At 44.4% G+C, this 22,808-nt stretch overlaps 1 protein-coding gene across 1 annotated transcript in view; it reads left to right on the forward strand.

The window, feature by feature from the left end:
• LOC137331314 (sodium/hydrogen exchanger 9-like) overlaps positions 1-22,808 on the forward strand; it is a 313,260-nt gene that overhangs the window by 64,646 nt on the left and 225,806 nt on the right. The window contains exons 5-6 of the mRNA XM_067995036.1: positions 11,988-12,103; positions 19,173-19,278. Coding sequence (XP_067851137.1) covers positions 11,988-12,103; positions 19,173-19,278 — 222 coding nt within the window. The remainder of the gene's footprint in view (positions 1-11,987; positions 12,104-19,172; positions 19,279-22,808) is intronic.

The raw sequence follows: 22,808 nt of genomic DNA on the forward strand, positions 1-22,808 counted from the left end.
TTTAAATAAGGGTGTTACATTAGCAGTTTTCCAATCTGCCGGGACTTTTGCCGAGTCCAGAGAATTTTGGGAAATTATTACCAAAGCATCCACAATCCCTCCTGCCACTTCCCTCAAGACCCTAGGATGTAAGCCATCAGGTCCAGGGGATTTATCCGCCTTGAGTCCCATTAATTTACTGAGTACCAATTCCTTAGTGATTTTAATCGTATTTAGCTCCTCCCCCCTTCCCCCAGAGCCCCCTGTTTGTGCAGTGTTGGGATATTCTTAGTGTCCTCTACCGTAAAGACTGAAACAAAATGTTTGTTCAGCATTTTTGCCATCTCCATGTTTCCCACCATTAATTTCCCGGTCTCATCCTTTAAGGGACCTACGCTTGCCTTTGCCACCCTTTTTCTTTTTATATAACTGTAGAAACTCTTGCTATCTGTTTTTACATTTTTTTCTAATTTATTTTCATAATCTATCTTTCCTTTCTTAATCAATCCTTTAGTTACTTTTTGCTGTCTTTTGAAGACTTCCCAATCTTCTATCCTCCCACTAAGTTTGGCTACCTGAAATGTCCTTGTTTTTAGTCGGATACTATCCTTAATTTCTTTACTTAGCCACGGATGACTGTCATTTCTTTTACACCCTTTTTTCCTCAGTGGAATATATATTTTTTGAAAGTTGTAAAATAACTCCTTAAATGAACACCACTGCTCATGTACCGTCTTACCCTTTAATCTATTTTCCCAGTCCACTTTAATCTATTCCGCTCTCATACCATCATAGTCTCCTTTATTCAAGCTCAGTACGCTTGTTTGAGAACCAACCTTCTCACCCTCTAATTGGCTATGGAATGTAACCATGTTATGGTCACTCATTCCAAGGGGATCCTTAACTAGGACATTATTAATTAATCCTGGCTCATTACACAGGACCAGGTCCAAGGTTGCTTGTCCCCTTGTCGGATCAGTTACATACTGCTCAAGAAATCCATCCCGAATACACTCAATAAACTCTTAGGCTGCCCTGCCCAATTTGATTTGTCCAGTTAATATGATAGTTAAAATCCCCCATAATTATAGCTGTTCCCTTATTACATGCCCCGACTATTTCCTGATTAATACTTCTTCCAGCAGAGTTGCAACTATTTGGAGGCCTATATACTACGCCCACCAGTGTTTTTTTCCCCTTATTATTCCTTATCTCTACCCAAACTCTTTCATTATCCTGATCCTTTGTCCCAATGTCATTTCTCAGTATTACAGTGATTCCTTCCTTTATTAACATAGCCACCTCACCTCCCCTTCCTTCCTGCCTGTCCTTCCAGTCGTTGTCACTCTGCAGCCATGTTTCTGTAATGGCCACAAGATCATACCCATACATAGTTATTTGTGCCGTTAACGCGTCCATTTTGTTGTGAATGCTACGTGCATTCAGATAAAGAACTTTCAAATATGTTTTGTGACACTTAGTTCCTGCTTTTTCCTTTTTTTAACACTACCTTTTACTCCATACCTTCTGTCCCTTCCTGACACGCTTTCCTCTGTCTCCCTGCTCAGATTCCCAACCCCCTGCCACAGCTTTGATGCTGGGTTAATCGCCTTACGCCTTCTAGTTTTTATTTTATCTGTAGTGCCTGAAGTACACTTTCTTTCTGCTGCTCTACGCTTTTCCCTCTCACTTGTTCTTGAACAACTGTTTGTACTATTTGTATTGTAGATTTCCCCAGGGTCTTCCCCTCTCTTGCTGCTCTCAATTTTATTCCCTTCTGACTCCCCGCTCAGGTTCCCATCCCCCTGCCACTCTAGTTTAAACCTTCCCCCACAGCACTAGCAAACACCCCCGCGAGGACATTGGTCCCGGTCCTGCTCGGGTGTAACCCGTCACGCTTGTACAGGTCCCAACTTCCCCAGAACCGGTCCCAATGTCCCAGGAATCTAAATCCCTCCCTCCTACACCATCCCTGCAGCCACGCATTCATCCTGTCTATTCTCCTGTTCCTATACTCACTAGCACGTGGCACCGGTAGTAATCCTGAGATCACTACCTTTGAAGTCCTGCTTTTTAATTTATTTCCTAACTCCTTAAATTCACCTTGCAGGACCTCATCCCTTTTACCTATGTCGTTGGTACCAATATGGACCTCGACTACTGGCTGTTCACCCTCCTCCTCCAGAATGCCCTGCAGCCGCTCCATGACATCCTTGACCCTAGAACCAGGGAGGCAACAGACCATCCTGGAGTCACGTTTGCGGCCGCAGAAACGCCTATCTGTTCCCCTTACAATGGAATCCCCTATCACTATAGCCCTGCCACTCTTCCTCCCCTCCTGTGCAGCAGAGCCACCTGTGGTGCCCCGAACCTGGCTCTTGAGCACTACAAGTATTGATGCACTCCCAGGAACCCTCTCAAATACTGACACGCTCCTGGGTTCTTCCTGTACTAGCTTCCAGGAACATATTATTTACCCAAGGTAATCCAGTAGTTTCATTGCAGAATTTTTTTTTTCTATACAGTGCTGATAAGTCAACCAATACAGCAATCTGATGTCTTTGAAGACTCCTGGGATTGCCTCGTGAACCACCTAACTCCCAGGGCCCACAGATTGAAAACTTAAGCTTTGTGTAAAACTGACTGCATTTTCTGGTAAATGTCTCTGAAGATTAACTCTCCAGGTTTGACAACTGCGAGGTATCCTTTTATATTGGTACAAGTGACCCAACTGACTCGACGTCATAACGAATCACCATTAGTCTTGTGAACACTAGAGAGCAGAGAGACAGCTGTGCAGGAGAAAAGCAGGAGCTTTGACTGTGATGTTCCATGAGTCCAAGTGACTGTGGACTGCTGGAGAGGCTTCAGTGGAAGCCTTGGCTTGAAGGCAAGTGAGAACCATTGAAGTCGAAGAGCTATACTGGATATAGTTTTTGACCCCCATCTGAACGGAATAGAGAACAAGGAGATGATGCCGGGTTACTATCGAAGAAACAGTACTAGGTTCCAACAGGGAGGAAAAAAGCAGATTAGCTAGTTTAAGTGCGGTTTCCTGAGCCTGTCTGTTCCAGCAACTGAAAGTATCCTATAAATGCAAAACTGCTGGAAACAATAGGACAGGTGAGCAGTTACTAATGGCTGGATGCTTGTGGGGTTTGAAGATCTCGGTGAACGTGATCTGTGATGTTACACATGGGGAAGTGAAGATTGGGTCAAACAGGATTGTAAACAATTTTACAACACCAAGTTATAGTCCAGCAATTTTATTTGAAATTCACAAGCTTTCAGAGGCTTCCTCCTTCCTCAGGTGAATGTTGTGGAAAAACATTCCGGTGAATGTTTTTCCACAACATTCACCTGAGGAAGGAGGAAGCCTCCGAAAGCTTGTGAATTTCAAATAAAATTGCTGGACTATAACTTGGTGTTGTAAAATTGTTTACAATTGTCAACCCCAGTCCATCACCGGCATTTCCACATCAAACAGGATTAGAAGGTGAGGCGTAACTTGACCCAGATGGGAGGATGGAGGAGAGGGGGTAGTGGGAAGGGAGGATGGGGATAGGATGGGAGGAGAATGGAGAAAGAAAGAAGAAACAAAAACCCAACATTTGTATAGTGCCTTTCATGACCTCAGGATGCCCCAAAGCACTTTACAGCCAATGAAATACTTTTGAAGTATCGTCACTGTTGTAAGGTAGGAAACACGGCAGCCATTTTGCGCACAGCAAGGTCCCATAAACAGCAATGTGATTATGTCCAGCAAATCTCTCTCTATTTTAATGATATTGGTTGAGTTATAAATATTGGCCAGGACACTTGGAGGAACTACCTTGCTCTTCTTCGAAATAGTGCCATGGGATCTTTTATGTCCCCTTGAGAGGGCAGATGGGGCCTCTGTTTAACAAAAGAAATTAGTATTAGTAAAAAAAAAGTACTAAAGAAATTAATGGGACTGAAAGTCAGTAAATCCCAAGGACCTGATGATCTACATCCCAGGGTTTTGAAAGAGGTGGCTATAGAGATAGTGGATGCATTGGTTGTCATCTTCCAAAATTCTGTAGATTCTGGAACGGTTCCTGCAGATTGGAGGGTAGCAAATGTAACCCTGCTATTTAAGAAAGGAGAGAGAGAGAAAACAGGGAACTACAGATCTGTTAGACTGACATCAGTAGTAGGGAAAATATGCCAGAATCTATTATAAAGCATATGGTAACAGGACACTTAGAAATTAATAGGATTTGGCAGAGTCAACATGGATTTATGAAAGGGAAATCATGTTTGACAAACCTATTGGAGTTCTTTTGAGGATATAACTAGTGGAATAAATAAGGGGGAATCAGTGGATGTGGTGTATTTGGATTTTCAGAAGGCTTTCAATAAGGTCCCACACAGGAGGTTGGTGAACCAAGTTAGAGCACATGGAATTAGGGGTAATATACTGGCATGGATTGAGAATTGGTTAACAGACAGAAAATAGAGAGTAGGAATAAACGGGTCTTTCAGGTTGGCAGACTGTGACCAGTGGGGTACCACAGGGATCTGTGCTTGGGGCCCAGCTATTCACAATCTATATGAATGATTTGGTTGAGGGGACCAAATATAATATTTCCAAGTTTGCTGATGACACAAAACTAGGTGGGAATGTGAGTTGTGAGGAGGATGCAAAGAGGCTTCAAGGAGGTATAGACAGGCTGAGTGAGTGGGCAAGAACATGGCAGATGGAATATAATGTGGAAACATGTGAAGTTATCCACTTTGGTAGGAAAAACAGAAATGCAGAGTATTTTTTAAATGATGAGAGATTGGGAAATGTTGATAATCAAAGGAACCTGGATGTCCTTGTACATGAGTCACTGAAAGCTAACATGCAGGTGCAGCAAGCAATTAGGAAGGCAAATGGTATGTTGGCCTTTATTACAAGAGGATTTGAGTGCAGGAGTAAAGATGTCTTACTGCAATTGTATAGGGCCTTGGTGAGACCGCACCTGGAGTAGTGTGTACAATTCTGGTCTCCTTACCTAAGTAAGGATATACTTGCCATAGAGGGAGTGCAACGAAGGTTCACCAGACTGATTCCTGGGATGGCAGTATTGTTGTATGAGGAGAGATTGAGTAGACTAGACCTGTATTCTCTAGTGTTTAGAAGAATGAGAGGTGATCTCATTGAAACATACAAAATTCTTACACGGCTCGACATGGTAGATGCAGGGAGGATGTTTCCCCTGGCTGGGGAGTCTAGAACCAGGGGTCACAGTCTCAGAATAAGGGGTAGGCCTTTTAGGACTGAGATGAGAAATTTCTTCACTCAGTGGATGGTGAATCTTTGGAATTCTCTACCCCAGAGCACTGTGGAGGCTCAGTCATTGAGTACATTCAAAACAGAGATCAATAGATTTCTAGATATTAAAGGCGTCAAGGGATATGGGGATGGTGCATGAAAATGGTGTTGAGGTAGAAGATCAACCACGATCTTGTTGAATGGCGGAGCAGGCTCGAGGGGCCGGATCGCCTACCCCTGCTCCTATTTCTTATGTCTCATCTGCAAGACAGCACCTCCGACAGAGCAGCACTCCCTCAGTACTGCATTAGAGTGTGAGCCTAGATTTTGTGCTCAAGTCTCTGGAGTGGGACTTGAACCCACAACCTTCTGATTCAGAGGCGAGAGTGCTACCCACTGAGTCATGGCTGGGCTGGGGTGGAGAGGGAGATAATTAATGGTGGGGAACGGGGCAATGTTTCCCAGGGCCTCATTTGAAACTTCGTGTAGGATTGGGAAAGTGAACCATGGGCATTTTTCCTGCTCGGTGGGGTGGGGCTGAAATGCTGCTCATTTGGGGCATGTGGGGACCAGGGTGCGAAATGTTGCTTATGTTGATGGTGGATAGGGTTCAGTGGCCAAAACCCTATTCAGTGGGAGGAGGACCATAAATGATTCTTAGTTGGGGGAGAACACAACAGATGAGGGGGGAAGCAGACTGTCAAAACAGGACGATAAAGGGCTGATTAATGGGAACAGGGATAAACGTGCTACTCAGTGAGTGGGAAGGCAGTTCCTGAAATACCACTTAGTCGGGGAAATTCAAAGGCAAGCGTCTTACTTATACTTGGGGCAGGAAACGGGCAGGTCAAGATTTTGCTCATTTGGGGGATCATGGATCTGCCCAAGATGCTGCTCGGGATGGGGGGAGGGTGTTATAGGTCAATATACAGCTTAGTCGGGGCAGGGGGATGTTAAGGGGTGAAAAACTGATCAATATTGGGAGGGTCAGTGGGAAAAGATAGATTTTGGTGGCCAATATATGGGAGGCAAAATTGTCAGTGGTTGGGGAGGTGGGGACAAGAGGTGACATTGGTCAAAGCAGGTGAATGAAGGGCTGCTCAGCATTGGGAAGTGGAGTTGCTGAAATACTGCTCATGAGGGAGGGAGGCAGAGAATTCAAGGATAGCAAGTCCTGCTACTTGGGGAGGAGGAGAGGGATGAGGAGATGTTGGACAAGGGGAGTAGAGAAGCTGGTCATTATCGGGGGGGGGGGGGCAGGGTTGTTGTGCTGTTCATTGGAGGGGGAAGAGATTTTGAGGGCCAAAATACTGCTTGATTGGGGGGGTTAAGGTTAGTACCCGGGGGGGGGGGGGAAGCAGATGGGAGTAGGGGGCAGTGACACAATCAGGCGAAGGTAAGGCTGTTCAGTGGGGTGGGGTAGATGGGGACTGGTGTCCTGGAATAATGAGGGGGGGGGGCTAAGGTAGGAGTCCTGCTGCATGGAGCTGACAGAGCTCAAATGAGTGCTAAATGGAAGGGGAAGTGGCTGATGTGTTGCTTAGTGGGGTGGGAGGAGAAAGCTGGAGGTGGGGTTGCAAAGGCAATGGTCTTGGAGAATGGGAGCCATGGTTGAAGCTAATTTGGGGAGTGGGGTGGGGTGAATGCTGTGGCCAGGCAAGCAATGAGATAAGGTAGAAGCATGTTGCTGGTTGAACAGGGGTCCTGGCCGTAGGAAAGCTTGCAATTGCGGGGTTTGGAGAGGAGACCAGCGGCGATGGGGGAAGTGGACGGTTGAGTGGAAGATGCCTGATTTCGAGGGGGCAAGTGGGTGGGTTAAGGGCAGTTTTACAGGGAACATCTTCAAGGGGAGTTCCTGGGAATGGGTGAGTGGGTTTCTGATTGCTCAAAGAGACCTGTGGATTGGAGGACTGTTTGGGTGAAGGGGGGGAGGGGGTGTAGAAGAAGTGGAAGATTACGTACAGGGGGTTGAGGTGGAAAACAGTCCTGGGTAGCTGACAAGGGCAAAATTAGATGTGATTAGCCAGACATGCTAATCACATCTAATTTTACTTAAACTTTCTAACTTTTAAACTTTCTAACTTAGAAAGTTTACTTACCTATCCCATCGTGGCTTGTGGCTGGGACAACTGCTCAACAGTGACAGACTGAACCTTTTTTTTTGCTATTAACCCTTAAAATTCAATGCAGCTGCTGTTTTTAGTAGCTATCATTACCTAACATTTAAAAATGCTATCACAGCACCACCTACAGGTGCAAAAGGTTCAATGTTGACCTTTTTATTATGGGTTTTTCCATTGAGCTGGTATGAGGTCGGATTTTTCAATGCATTTTGAAGTGGAATGTTGTGATCCACTTAGCAATTTTAATCTGTACTAGATATATGAATGGTTTATCTGCACTGAGGGAAGGGAAATAATAGCAGAAGTGCAGCTTGTAGTGACCAACGAACATAACATGGATTGAAGATCAAATCTGGGACTTTTCTGGTCTGTATAAATCAACTAACATTGGATAAACCCTCAGTGGAGGCACTAAAGTTTTTTTTTAAAAATTGATTTGTTAGATATACAAATAAGGCAGTGCCAGACATGCTAATCACATCTCATTTTACAGAAACTAGGAACTAAAGAATACAATCTGTAACACATTGCATTGCTGAGCTCCGTGTACATGGTGATCAATAGTTTTCCAGCTAAACTATTAGAGAGCAATGATGCTGGGATCAGGTCAGCATTAACATCTAAGAGAGCAAAAGAGGGAGATTACTCATTTCAAACATTAAATTTGCATGAATTGCCCCAGAGTGGCCTTGGGCGTCCTGTCATAGAAGCAGAAAACACACTTACTACACAAGAAGCTGGTCCTTTTATTTGGTGCATTTTACATGAGCTGCAAGCGGGACCAGACTGGCCATATGGAAAATTGGGAGATTTCCCAAGTGCTCCCTTGACATGTATTATCGACGCCCCCTTGACATGTATTATCGACACCCCCCCCCCCCCCCCCCTCCCCTTTTTCTGTCAGAATCCTGCTCCCTTTCAAGGGACCCAGTCTGTCCCTGGCTGCAAACGCACAAGGCTTTTTGTACGGCTTGCATGTTATTTGTCCCTTATTAGCATAACGCAAGTAAGCCACTGCCACTGACAACCCCTCGTCCTTGGTAAATTACAGTAGATTATGTGAATTTAAGTCAGTTCCCTCTTCTCCGAGGAGACTTTGCCACATACAGCATGTGGGTGCACCTTGTCATTGGGAAATGTAACATTGAATTTGACATGTCTTGTCTCAATGGTTCCACTATTATATGTGAGAAATTCTGTGTCTGATGAGTTGATAAATGACTCTGTTGGTCCTTATGTATGTAATAAATGACTCTGTTGGTCCTTATGTATGAAATGCCTGTGGAATTGGAGAGTTGATTGATAGCCAGGCATTGAGCTCACACACACACAAAGCAGCTCACATACTCACCTGTACATGAATTCAAATGAGCTCTTAGTTTTCCAGTCTTTTTTTGCTCCCTGCGAAGGTAATTCTTCTTTAACTCTGGGAATGCAGTGATGTGTCTCGATAGAAAGGTTTTAGTACATTCCTAAAGGAGTGAGGAGGAGGTATCGGGCGTGTCATTAGTAATGTACTGTAGCACTTTCTGGGGAACTTAGTAACAGTTATTAGCCCACTACGGGAGCAGAGAGGACAAATGTGTGTGGGTGGTAGTAGGAAGCCAGTCTACCATTGAGAATCTATTCATCTTCGTGGGCAACTTTGCAACTATCCTAAAAGCTGGCTGCTTCCTGCTTAGCATGACAAGAAGTCTTGTTGACATTTCCTGTCTTTGTGAATTTTGTATTAATTATGGTGAGGAATGTTAGTGCTGGGGAATGGAACACTTTCCATTTCAGACATCCAGTGTTAGCATTAGGTGCTTTGAGGTCAAGTGTAGATCAATTAGGTTTATAGCAAAGCTCATTCTACTCTGTCCCACCAATATTTCCCAGCCCCAATCTCTGGAGCACCCATTACTCCAGCAGTGCAACATTTTTCCATTTCCCGCACTAGCATCTTTAGGTGCGATTGCCAATTAAGAGCAGTTTTGTGCTGCAGTTCATGCCCACTGGACTTTGAGACTGGCCAAACTCAGGTTCTTTACAGATAAGACTTTTGTCCCATGGAGTCTGGATAGAAATTGAACTCCGTGACAGAGGTGAAAGGCTAGTGCCTAATCATTACGTTGTTCCCCATTCAACACTCTGAACAATCAGTTAGTGTCATTAGTCCAAGCCTGTTATGTATCTCTTGTTAGCCATGGCTGAAGAGAAATCCCAGTTCATGTTGGTATTAAATTATTGTGTAAACAAAAATGTAGCTTATCTAAAATTATACAACGCTACATGAACAAGTGCTTCTGAAGTTAGAGCTCTCTAATGAGATTTAATTAAATTTGTTTGTGTATATTAAACATAAGGCAGAATTCAGCTTGATACTTTCATATGTTAGGCAGGCAGCCATTATTAATTTCAAAGATTGGCTGTTCACTCATGCAAAGCTTCTTAATTGAGGCAGTTAATGGAATTGTGTTCAGTGCATTTGTACTTTATAGCTCTGTTCACCAGTTAAAGATTTTCCGATGTGCTTGGATTTAATCCAGTGCAAATTTGTGGGTCTCTGTTTATTTAACCCTTTATGGTAACAGTATTTAATCTGCTGAAGTGAGTATTTTAGAAGCAATTTAGAGATTTCAAAATCTGGGATACAATGAGTCCAACTGATGCGATGAAAGTCTACAGTCGTTGGCAGCCGTAAAGATCCCGAGTGAAATGAGATTGGATTGTCTCGACCCCACAGGCCCAGACTGCAGTTCAGACCTGCCCATAATTTGCCATTAATTTACCATGTTGGGGAGAGGCCGCAAGGATGTGGGGTGAGGGAAGAGAAAAGAGAGTTCTTTTGTGTCTGACAATAAGGCAATCTGTTGCAGGAACAGTAGCGGGATTTTAAATCTTCATTTGACCTCTGCCATACTCGACCTGAGAATACTTAGAGAAAGAACTTCTATTTATTTAGCAACTTATTACCACAGCTTTTTCTCAAAGCTTTTTTGCAATCAATAGATTACTTTTGAAGTGTAATCACTGTTACATAGGCAAATGCAGCAGACAATTTCCAAACAGCGAGGTCCCACAAACAATAAATGAATGACTGACCAGATGACTTGATTTTGGTGATATTGGTTGAGGGAGACTTGATGGCCAGGAGTCCAAGAGAACTCTCTGCTCTTCTTTTAATAGTGCCACAGGATCTTTCCCATTTAGTTCAGCAGGCAGATGGGGACTCTGTTTAATGTCTCATCCGAAAGATTGGTGGCATTACTGGTATCCCTTATTGATAACATTGGGTGCCAAAAATGGAAAAATGTTGCAATCGCTAACATCAACATTTCTTACTTGGATAAACACACACATTCACCCAAGTAAATCATTTTCAGTGAGAAGGAATTAGTTTATAATGAAGGTGAAGGCCTAGATAGAGCACAGATTGGAATCTAAGTGTATATTGCACATTCATGTTCATATCATTGTAAAGTTTTCTAAATGCAACCTGAGCAATAGTTACATACATTACTAGATTCATTAATAGATAAATTAAAACTGACAGCTGAGGAGTGTTGGAGTTTTACACTAAGTCACTGATCATGAGGGTCAACATCAGCAGCACATGGAGGAGAATTGGCAGCACCATGAAGAATTAAAAGCCACACCGTGAGGAAATTTTGCAGCTCGTTTTAGTCAATAACAGTAATGTGTTGACTTCCTTGCGATGTAATACTCTGCAGTTCTGTGCATTTATTTAACTCTACAGGGTTTTCTCATTGTATGTCTGAATTTTCTCCCCTCCTCTCCTGAACACACTTCATCCTCTTGGGGTGTGGCTCCATAGGTTCCTGCAGCACTCGGGTCATTTTTCAGTGTCAGAAGGCTATTCAATGGGGCGGAGGACATCACAGCCAAGCTCAATCCTATCCTTGTTCAACACACACACACACACACACACACACACACTTTCCTACAATAATCACTGGGTAGCAATTAGGAGTGGGAATTCTCGCTCATTTTCTTCTCCCAGGCTCTGACTGCTGAGCAGGTTGTAACACCTCCCTTGTAGCCCCGACTGAGATCATCTAACTCAGTACAGACCAGAAATCGAATCTGGGCCTTTCTGCTCTGTATAGCTCAGAATCATATGATGTATTTGCCTACATAACAATGCTCCTTGTACTTAGAAAAGTAATTCACTGTGCAAAGCATTTGAAGTACTAAAGTCCTATGGTAATTGACCCCATTGGGGGAACACTTAACTCTTCATTTTTAAGGTCTATCATTTATAAGGTACCATTTGTTTTCTGTTCATTCTTTTCTGGATTTTGCAAATTATCGAGGATCCCTCCACAACCCCCCCCCCCCCCCACCTCTGTGAGATATGCAATTTCCAGAGCAACAGGCAGGACTGCATGCAACCTGTTCCAAGGTATCTCTCTCTACCTCTAGACCTGACGACCAGGTTTGTGGGTGGATTGAATTAACTCATCTGTGATTGCATGTCTAAAACCACCTTTTTAAAAAAAATAAAAATTTTAAGCAGCAAAGACACCAAGACCAGGATCCTGCGTGAATGTAAATAGGCAGACTGCTTGATGTCTCATATGCATCTTTATTGTATTTTTCAGCGCCGTTATGTATGGCTTTGTCATGGCGATGATCAACCTTGGCCAGCTGGGCGAGCATGACTTCTACTTCACCGACTGTTTGTTCTTTGGAGCTTTGATTTCAGCCACTGACCCAGGCAAGTATCAAAGGAAAGGTTCTGTGACAAAACAAACCGTGTGGCAGACAGCTGTGGAACACATGTGCAACTGCCGCAAAGCTAATGATTGGTGGAACTCATCACTAGCACATCAGCATTCTGATTCCTGATTTTCATCTCTCCACCTTTGGCAGCCATGCCTTCAGCTGCCTAGGCCCTAAGCTCTGGAATTCCCTTCCTAAACCTCTCTGCCTCTCGCTCCTCCTTTTAAGTTGCTCCTTAAAACCTACCTCTTCAACCAAGCTTTTGGTCATCACTTCTAATGTCTCATTGTGTGTCGGTGCCTGATAATCGCTCCTGTGAAGTGCCATGGGACATTTTCACTACGTTAAAGGCGCTATATAAATGCAAGTTGTTGTTTTTATTGACTCCTTCAATGCATACTCATGAAAATCAGGCTGTTACAATTAGCTGATTCTTATTTTGGTGTTTTTCCCGGATTCCAAGTTGTGAAGATTTGGGGGGTTAGGGAGGAGAAGGAGAAAGATGTAACTTAAAAAGAGGAAGTCTTGCCTTTAACATTAGTGGTTTAAACCACAGCATCAGAAAAACATGGCTGCTTCATGCCCAACTCTTTCCAATTTATCTAGAGTCTACCCAATTCAGCTTGTACTGTAGTTGAACTGTCCCCTATTGTTTTATTTTAAAAAATGAACAGTTCACACTGCAAAACATAACATACACGTGGACTACTTGTTACATGGGATGATCTATTTTAGAAGAGCCATTTATCCGTAATAGCCACAAAACAGGTAAGACCTCTAATCCAGCTTTTGTCGTGGTAGAAATGGGAACAGGTTTCTACCATCTGTAGAAATAGTGGAAATTTGACGCAGGCAGGAGGTAGGGATGGCATCTCCTGTCAAATCCAAAACTGAACTGCAGGATCAGATAGTGGAGGGGCGGGTGTCATGCATTATGGTTTGAGGTCTGAGGTGAACTTTAATAACTAATAATGCTTCTTGATAGATACCTGTTTTAAAAACGAGTTTATAATCCCTGTTTACACTTCAGAAATTTTCGAGCAGTCCGCTCAGCAACAAGACTGAGCAGTGCAAAACAGGGTGGGTGGTAATTTCATTGGGAGGCAAATGCAGGCACTTCTTCCTCCTGGTGAAACCATCCAGCAGGTATCAGAGCCCCTTATTATTGAACGCAAAGGCCTGAGGCCTATTCCGTGCTGATGCACGACACACAGGGCACTGGGTGAAAAATGCTTAATGTTCTAGGAGATTGTGCACCAACTATGTGTTAGGCTCATCTAGACTCCATTTGGATTGCAAATGATGTCTGCTCCCCATATTGCAACTTCAGGGATCTTTTTAATTTTTAACAAATTAATAATGCTTCACAACGTGAGGGCCGCCCAGCTTACCTGCAGCTGAACTGTTGGGCTTGAAAAGGAACAATTTTGCTGGGGGGCCCCCATCTTCCTTCCCTCTCCTCAAGTGTCCTATGGCGCCAGCAGCTCTTTATGTGCTGCTGGCGCAGAGAATCCCAATCCTGTGAACTTGCCGTTCTTGCAGCAAGTCACGAGCAGCATGCTGAGAGCCACGTTTAAATACTGGAATGAGCTTGATCTTGCAGCATTGTGTGTGGTCAGCTGATTTGTGCACAGGCACACTGAGTTCTTGAGGAACAGAAGCTCCACCGGCTGTGGGCTGGCACGGCCTTATCAGCCCCAGTGGTCAGCAGGGGGAAGTCGACAATGTAGGCATGGGAGAGGGTGCAGATAAGATTTCATAGAATGGTACCAGAGAAACCCATCTGGTTCACTAATGTCCTTTAGGGAAGGAAACCTGCCGTCCTTACCCGGTCTGATCTATATGTGACTCCAGACCCACAGCAATGCGGTTGATTCTTAATTGCCCTCTGAAATGGCCTAGCAAGCCACTCAGTTGTACAATCTCGCTTTTTAAAAAAAAAGTCAGAAGAATAAAACCAGACGGACCACCCAGCTTCAGACCACTAGGCACCAGACACGACAAAGCCAAACCAAGCCCAGTCGACCCTGCAAAGTCCTTGTCACTAACATCTGGGGACTTGTGCCAAAATCGGGAGAGCTGTCCCACAGACTAGTCAAGCAACAGCCTGACATAGCCATACTCACAGAATCATACCTTTCAGCCAACATCCCAGACTCTTCCATCACCATCCCTGGGTATGTCCTGTCCCACGGGCAGGACAGACCGACCAGAGACTGTGATATACAGTCAGGAGAGAGTGGCCCTGGGAGTCCTCAACATTGACTCCGGACCCCATGAAATCTCATGGCATCAGGTCAAACATGGGCAAGGAAATCTCCTGCTGATTACCACCTACCGTCCTCCCTCAGCTGATCAATCAGTCCTCCTCCATGTTGAGCACCACTTGGAGGAAGCACTGAGGGTAGCAATGGCACAGAATGCACTCTGGGTGAGGGACTTCAATGTCCATCACCAAGAGTGACTCGGTAGCACGACTACTGGCAGAGACCCGAAGGACATAGCTGGCAGACTGAGCCTGCGGCAGGTGGTGATCGAACCGACACGAGGGGGAAATCCAATCACAATGTCTTCACCTTCGATAACCAGTTCTTTACCCAAACACACGGAACAGCCATGGGGACCAAATTCGCACCCCAATACGCCAACATTTTCATGCACAAGTTCGAGCAGGACTTCTTCACTGCACAGGACCGCCAACCAACACTATACACCAGATACATCGATGACATTTTCTTTCTATGGACCCACGGCGAGGAATCACTGAAGAGACTACACGATAACATCAAGTTCCATCCCACCATCAAGCTCACCATGGACTACTCCTCAGAATCAGTTTCTTTCTTGGACACACGAATCTCCATCAAAGACGGGCACCTCAGCACCTCACTCTACCACAAGCCCACGGACAACCTCACGATGCTCCACTTTTCCAGCTTCCACCCTAACCACGTCAAAGAGCCATCCCCTATGGACAGGCCCTGCGAATACACAGGGTCTGCTCAGACGAGGAGGAACGTGAAGGACACCTCCAGACGCTGAAAGACGCCCTCGTGAGAACGGGATATGAAGCTCGACTCATCGATCGACAGTTCCGACGGGCCACAGCGAAAAATCGCATAGACCTCCTCAGGAGACTAACACGGGACGCAACCAACAGAGTACCCTTTGTCGTCCAGTACTTCCCCGGAGCGGAGAAACTACGCCATGTTCTCCGCAGCCTTCAACATGTCATCAATGACTACGAACACCTCGCTATGGCCATCCCCACACCTCCACTACTCGCCTTCAAACAGCCACCCAACCTCAAACAGACCATCGTTCGCAGCAAATTACCCAGCTTTCAGGAGAACAGCGTCCACGACACCACACAACCCTGCCACGGTAACCTCTGCAAGACATGCCAGATCATCGACTCAGATACCACCATCACACGAGAGGACACCACCCACCAGGTGCATGGTTCATACTCCTGTGACTCGGCCAATGTTGTCTACCTCATTCGTTGCAGGAAAGGATGCCCCAGAGCATGGTACATTGGCGAGACCATGCAGACGCTGCGACAACGGATGAACGGACACCGCGCAACAATCACCAAACAGGAGCGTTCCCTCCCAGTCGGGGAACACTTCAGCAGTCAAGGACATTCAGCCACCGACCTTCGGGTAAGCGTACTCCAAGGCGGCCTTCGAGATACACGACAACGCAAAATCGTCGAGCAGAAAGAGACGGCCTCAACCGGGATCTTGGGTTCATGTCACGCTACACGTTACCCCACCAGCGAACAAATGTCAGTTGCTGTCTTTTCGATGTTTCTACCTCTCTATCTCTTTTTTTTGGTGATTTGTATATTCGGAGACCTTGTAGGTAACACCTGTCTGTCTGCACACTGATTGCCTTGGCAACGGGCAGTTGAAAAGACTGTCTGTAATCACCAAGCATTGTTCTGTGATTTATAAATGCGATTTCATTTCGAGGATTTCATTTCCACAACATTCACCTGAGGAAGGAGGAAGCCTCCGAAAGCTTGTGAATTTAAAATAAAATTGCTGGACTATAACTTGGTGTCGTAAAATTGTTTACAATTGTCAACCCCAGTCCATCACCGGCATCTCCACAACAAAGGAAGATGGTAGTGGTTGTTGGAGGCCAATCATCTCAGTCCCAGGACATTGCTGCAGGAGTTCCTCAGGGCAGTGTCCTAGGCCCAAACATCTTCAGCTGCTTCATCAATGACCGTCCCTCCATCATAAGGTCAGAAATGTGGATGTTCGCTGATGATTGCACAGCGTTCAGTTCCATTCGCAACCCCTCGGATAATGAAGCAGTCCGTAGCCGCATGCAGCAAGACCTGGACAACATCCAGGCTTGGGCTGATAAGTGGCAAGTAACATTCGTGCCAGACAATGACCATCTCCAACAAGAGAGCGTCTAACCACCTCCCCTTGACATTCAACAGTATTACCATCGCCGAATCCCCCACTGTCAACATCCTGGGGGTCACCATTGACCAGAAACTTAACTGGACCAGCCATATAAATACTGTGGCTACAAGTGCAGGTCAGAGGCTGGGTATTCTGTGGCGAATGACTCACCTCCTGACTCCCCAAAGCCTTTCTACCATCTACAAGACACAAGTCAGGAGTGTGATGGAATACTCTTCACTTGCCTGGATGAGTGCAGCTCCAACAACACTCAAGAAGCTCGACATCATCCAGAACAAAGCAGCCCGCTTGATTGGCACCCCATCCACCACCCTAAACATTCACTCCCTTCACCACCGGTGCACAGTGGCTGCAGTGTGTACCATCCACAGGATGCACTGCAGCAACTCGCCAAGGCTTCTTCGACAGCACCTCCCAAACCCGCGACCTCTACCACCTAGAAGGACAAGAGCAGCAGGCACATGGGAACAACACCACCTGCACGTTCCCCTCCAAGTCACACACCATCCTGACTTGGAAATATATCGATATTCCTTCATCGTCGCTGGGTCAAAATCCTGGAGCTCCCTTCCTAACAGCACTGTGGGAGAACCTTCACCACATGGACTGCAGCGGTTCAAGAAGGTGGCTGACCACCACCTTCTCAAGGGCAACTGGGATGGGCAATAAATGCTGGCCTTGCCAGTGATGCCCACATCCCATGAACGAATTTTTTAAATAAATGAGGGACATCAGTTATGTGGAGAGATTAGTGAAGCTGGGATTGTTCTCCTTAGAGCAGAGAACGTTAAGAGGAGATTTAATAGATGTGCTCAAAATTTTGAGGGGTTTTGATGGCGTAAATAGGGAGAAACTGTTTCCAATGGCAGGAGGGTCGGTAACCAGAGAACGCACTGCCTGAAAGAGTGGTGGAAACAGATTCAATTTTAACTTTCAAAAGGGAATTGGATGAATACATGAAGGGTAAAAAGTTGCAAGGCTATGGGGAAAGAGCAGGGAAGTGGGACTAATTGGATAGCTCTTTCGAAGAGCTGGCACGATGGGCTGAATGGCCTCCTTCTGTGCTGTATGATTCTATGTGACTACTTAGAACCCCTTTTCAGGGCAGTCCTGTACTTTAAACCAGGAGTGGCCGAATTCAGCCCTCGCTTCTTCCCGTCTTCAGCACGCACAGCTGAGTTGAACTACGGTACAGGCTGCAGCCCTTTAAATATCTCTGGCCAAGAGGACTAAAAGAGGCTGCTCCCCGATTTGGACCTTTTTGCACCAATCAATCCTCCAGCCCAGGAGGTTAAGGAGCTGAAGCTGAAGCTTTGCAGTTTTCCAGTTTCAAGGGGAGGGAATGATGGAAGGAGAAGGATGAGAGTGAAGATTGGGGGATGTGGGAGAGGGTGGGGATGAGGATGTTGGGAAGAGGGCGTGAGTGTTTGAAGTTTTGTGTCTGAGGACAGGAATTTTTATGTATTTAGATCCTGGTTTATTGTATATGGGAATCTCACATTATTTGTATTCAGGGGAACTGGTGTTTTTTCTGATGGTCTCCCAATTTACAGTTTTGAGGGGAGTTTTGAGATTCAATGTATCGGTTCTTGCATTTCTGCATAATCAAATGGCCCATTCACTAGCCTTGACACAAGTATCTAGCCCCCATCTGCAGAAGTTTGAACATCCCTGCTAGAACAGAGTAAAACATTAGATTTTAATGCTGAAAGCACAGGAACCAAGACTGTGTAAAAACAAATGGATTCCACCCTCCCCCTCCCACCCCATACAGTAGAACTGCAATTTGCACCAGCATCCTATGCTCCTTGCAGGAGTATTTCTATTGAAGTGCTTTACTGTATTTTAGATTGGAAGAGAGTGTATAGTATTGGTGCCTTTCGAATGCTGCTGCATGTTACTAGAGGGGTTGCCTAGCAACAGCAGCAAAGCACTGATCAAAAGCTTGCAGGACCTATGATTAAGTGACTATCACCACCCCAGGAAGCTTCAGTTATCCTCAGAAAGCTGCAGGTTCCCAGGGTTAAGGCCTGGTTTTGGGTTAATTTTGTCCGTCCCAGCCCTTACTAATGTTTGAGTTAATTATGGTCTCCATATTATAAAAAGGATATAGAGGTATTGGAGAAGGTGCAAACAAGATTCACAAGGATGTTACCAGAACTGAGCGGATAGCCTTATCAGGAAAGGCTGAACAAGCTGAGGCTCTTTTTGCCAGAAAAGAGAAGGCTGAGGGGTGACCTGATCGAGGTCTTTAAGATAATGAAAGGGTTTGATAGGGTAGACGTAGAGAAAATGTTTCCATTTGTGGGGGAGACCAGAACTAGGGGCCATAAATACAAGGTAGTCACTAATAAATCCAATAGGGAATTTAGGAAGAACTTCTTTACCCAGAGAGTGGTAAGAATGTGGAACTCACTACCACAAGGAATGGTTGAGACAAATAGCATAGATGCATTTAAAGAGAAGGGAATAGAAGGGCACGCTGATAGAGTTAGATGAAGTAGGGAGGGGGGAGGCTCGTCTGGAGCACAAACGCCAGCGTAGACCAGTTGGACCGAATGACTTGTTTCTGTGCTGTAGACTCTATGTAAAGTTTGCCGTGTTGTTGTTTTTCCACAGTGACGGTGCTGGCCATCTTCCATGAGCTCAACGTGGATACACAACTCTACACACTGCTCTTTGGGGAAAGTGTCCTGAATGATGCAGTCGCCATTGTCCTGACTTAGTAAGTGTCAAACCGCATGGAGTTCCTCATAACTCAGACCCCTGACACTAGGGATCAATTTCATGGTTCTTCTCTGCACTGCCTCCTGTGCTTGAATGTCCCCTTGTTTCTTGGTGACCAGAACTGATTGCAGTTTTCATGGTGTGGTCTGACCAGAGCATTATATAGTTTGAGTACTAGTTCCCATGACTTGTATTCTTTTGCTTTGGCTATGTAGTTCAACTTTCTATTGATTTTGTTGATTGCTGCTCTGCATTGGTTGGTCATGTTGAGTGTCAAGTCTGCTAAGACTCCTTTACCTTCATCCTTAGCTATTTCAACATCATTCATGGAGTATGTGTGTTACCTATTTTTCCTTCCTACCTGCAGTACTTTGCACTTATCTGCATTAAACTTCATCTGTTATTGTTCTGCCCACTTACTTTAATTTGTCCAACTCATTCTGTAGTTTCTGAGCTGACTCCTCCAATTCCACAACACCTCCTAGTTTGGTATTAATTGCAAATTTGACTACTTTCCATTGAATTTCTGAACCCAGGTCATTTATATAAATTAGAAACAGTAATGATCCCAACATTGAGCCCTGAGGCAGCCCACAATACTTCCCACCACCCTGACATCATACTTCTAGCAAGTACCCATTGTTTCTACCCTTCAGCCAGTTTCTTATCCATTCCCAAGATTTACCCTGAAATCCCCACTGCTTTGAGTTTAACTAATAGCCTTTCATGAGGAAATTTGTCAAAAGCAATTTTGAAGTTGAGGTACGCCACATCATGGGGCTTTCCACAGTCCACTTGAGTTGTCACTTCCTCAAAGTGGTTGAGGCAGGTTCTTCCTTTCAGAATCTATACTAACTGCTGTTTATTAGGTTTATTATTGTGCAGATAATCCTCAACTTTACTCATGTTAATTCAATCCATTATTTTTCATGGAATGGAAGTAAGACTAATGGATCTGTAGGTGGCAGTCAGTGATTTGAGTATGGGCACCACATTAGCCCGTCTCCAATTGATACCCACCAAGCGTCCATTGACTCTGTCATAACGGTTGTTGTTCCTGATATAGATCTGCCTGGGAGCAGGGTGAGGGGAAGATAGGAGGGAAGTGGTGGAGGAGGCACAGAGCAAAGACTAGGTCCTTTCCCAGAGGTGATGGAGCCTAAATCAGAGAATGAGTGGGCCTTAGCTTATAGTCGCAAATAAATTCTAGCAGTGAGCGTGAGCAGTTTTGACTGACACCTAAACATAGGCTCCCACATACCCCTCCGCAGAGAAATGGTGAGTAACAATCTAAGCAGAAAAATAATAATAAAAAAACATTGTTCTAAGAAATCTCACAAATTTTGATCATATCCATGTAAAATGGAAATCTTCTATTCTGAGGATGCTGGGAAAAGTCAATTTTTAGAATCATTGAGAATCATAGAAGTTTACAACATGGAAACAGGCCCTTCGGCCCAACATGTCCATGTCGCCCAGTTTATGCCACTAAGCTAGTCCCAATTGCCTGCACTTGGCCCATATCCCTCTATACCCATCTTACCCATGTAACTGTCCAAATGCTTTATAGAATCATAGAAGTGCTTTATAGAATCATAGAAGCTTTGAGTAAACTGTTCATATTCCAGTCAGAGAGAATATGTGTGGCAATATGTAAATTTGAGTTTGTAAAAGTGATTTAAGTTAAACAATATCACAAGAAAACACAGGCTTTATTGCTGAAAGGTCCACTTTTTTCTGATTTTTTTTCATTTGCATTTTGAGCTCCAGGGGTAAGGGATGTCAATCCTTTGTACATTCTGGTTGAGTCGAGCGTGGATTACAACTCTAGAAAATGGGACTCACTGCACAGATGTAAACTCCTGAGGGATTGTTAGTAATTTCTAATGCATCTCTGTTGTTTGTGAAAATGATTACAATAAAAAAAAATCAATGAGAGAGATACTGCTCAGAGTAACGGCTGAGACTGGAGATTGATGCCTGGATCATGGCACACAGTCAACATGGAATTGACATCAAGCTGAAAAAGAATGATAGGATGATAGCTCCTCCTTCTTGGCATCTGTGGTGGTTCTCAGTGGAAATCAGTTCAGCCTCAACCTAGTATTGGGCAAAAGCCCACACTCTAATACTGCCACAACACATCAGGCGTTAATTGTCACTGCATTAGCAGATTCACTCAGAGAAGACACACAAAGGTGGCTGATGTGGGGAATAGAAAATGTCCCACTGGTACAGCTTCTGTCTTTATGGTTAAGGTACGTTGGGGCACAGCAGATGGGATCTTTACACAGCAACTAACCTAATCTGACCCAGGAAGTGCTTGATGCTGACACTTGGTGCTACAAGTGAAGCTGTTCCACTCCTCTGTACTGAGCTCCTGCTCTAGCATGAAGAGAACAAAACCTTTGTTGAAGCAGATTTTGCTTGTGATCTACATGGAAGCAAAAAAAAAACAACAAATCCCTATCCTCATGTGGACACATGGATTCTGCCAAAAATGTATGCGTGAATGTGTCAATTGATGCCAGTGTTGGCATTGATGAATTTCCCAATCACACCAACTTATGTTTTGCTTATTGTCCTTTGTAGATAGCAACAGCCTCTCAGCACCAAAAACAGGAAGTAAATCTTAAGAATATTATCAAATGTTCGTAAGATCTGCCCTTTCTATAATTGTAAAATGTTTGAAGTCTTTAGTTCCCTATTGCAACACTCCTCATTGGGGATTTATTGAGTACTGGTGGAATTGTTAACGATAAGTTGGAGATTGTGGTTTAAAAACTTGAGATGTGAAAAAGTAAAGTAAGTGGATAGTGGTGAAGTGTTTTTGTTCCAATTTTAAACTTGGCTGTGATGCTGTTAATTGGTTCCTGGCACATTTGAGCCAATCTAGACTGTAAGCACATCTTGTTTAAAAATAAAAACTGCATCAAATGCTTATTGGAATGCTCCGTAGTAAAGAGATGAATCTGATTATTTTTGTATAAATAGAACCAATTTTAAATGGGACCCTGTGTTGGGTCAGTTCCCAGACACACTGCTTTCAAAAGGAGATTGGCTTTATGGAAAAGTATTTGGGCAAGCTGTCTTTTGGTTGAGGAGGAAGAAGTGGTAGAAGAGCCATGCATCATTTTCATGATGATAATGTCACTTGAAAGTAACACATCAATACATTTTGATATAATTTGTGTTTTTATAAATAAACACGGGGAAAAGTTTGCCAAAGACTTCTTCGTGAAGGCACTGCCACTCATTGTATAGAGAGTGTGGCCAGGAGCTAAGCACAAGAGCACCAAGGGAGGGTTTTCTGGGGCTGTGCGGTTAGGGCCTTTAACAGGATGGAATTTCAAACAAGTTGTTGCCCATGAATCAGCTAGATTATTAAATGACTAGCCTGGTAATTATTTTTCAATTCAAAAATCTTCTTGGTCACTTCTCAGCTTTTGGGCACGTTCTGTTGAAACATGTGGTCTGTTTTTGTTCGGTTAGTCAGGTATCTGACTTCATAGAATCATAAAAGTTTCT

Source organism: Heptranchias perlo, chromosome 13 (assembly GCF_035084215.1).
Source record: "Heptranchias perlo isolate sHepPer1 chromosome 13, sHepPer1.hap1, whole genome shotgun sequence".
In the NCBI taxonomy this organism is placed as follows: domain Eukaryota; kingdom Metazoa; phylum Chordata; class Chondrichthyes; order Hexanchiformes; family Hexanchidae; genus Heptranchias; species Heptranchias perlo.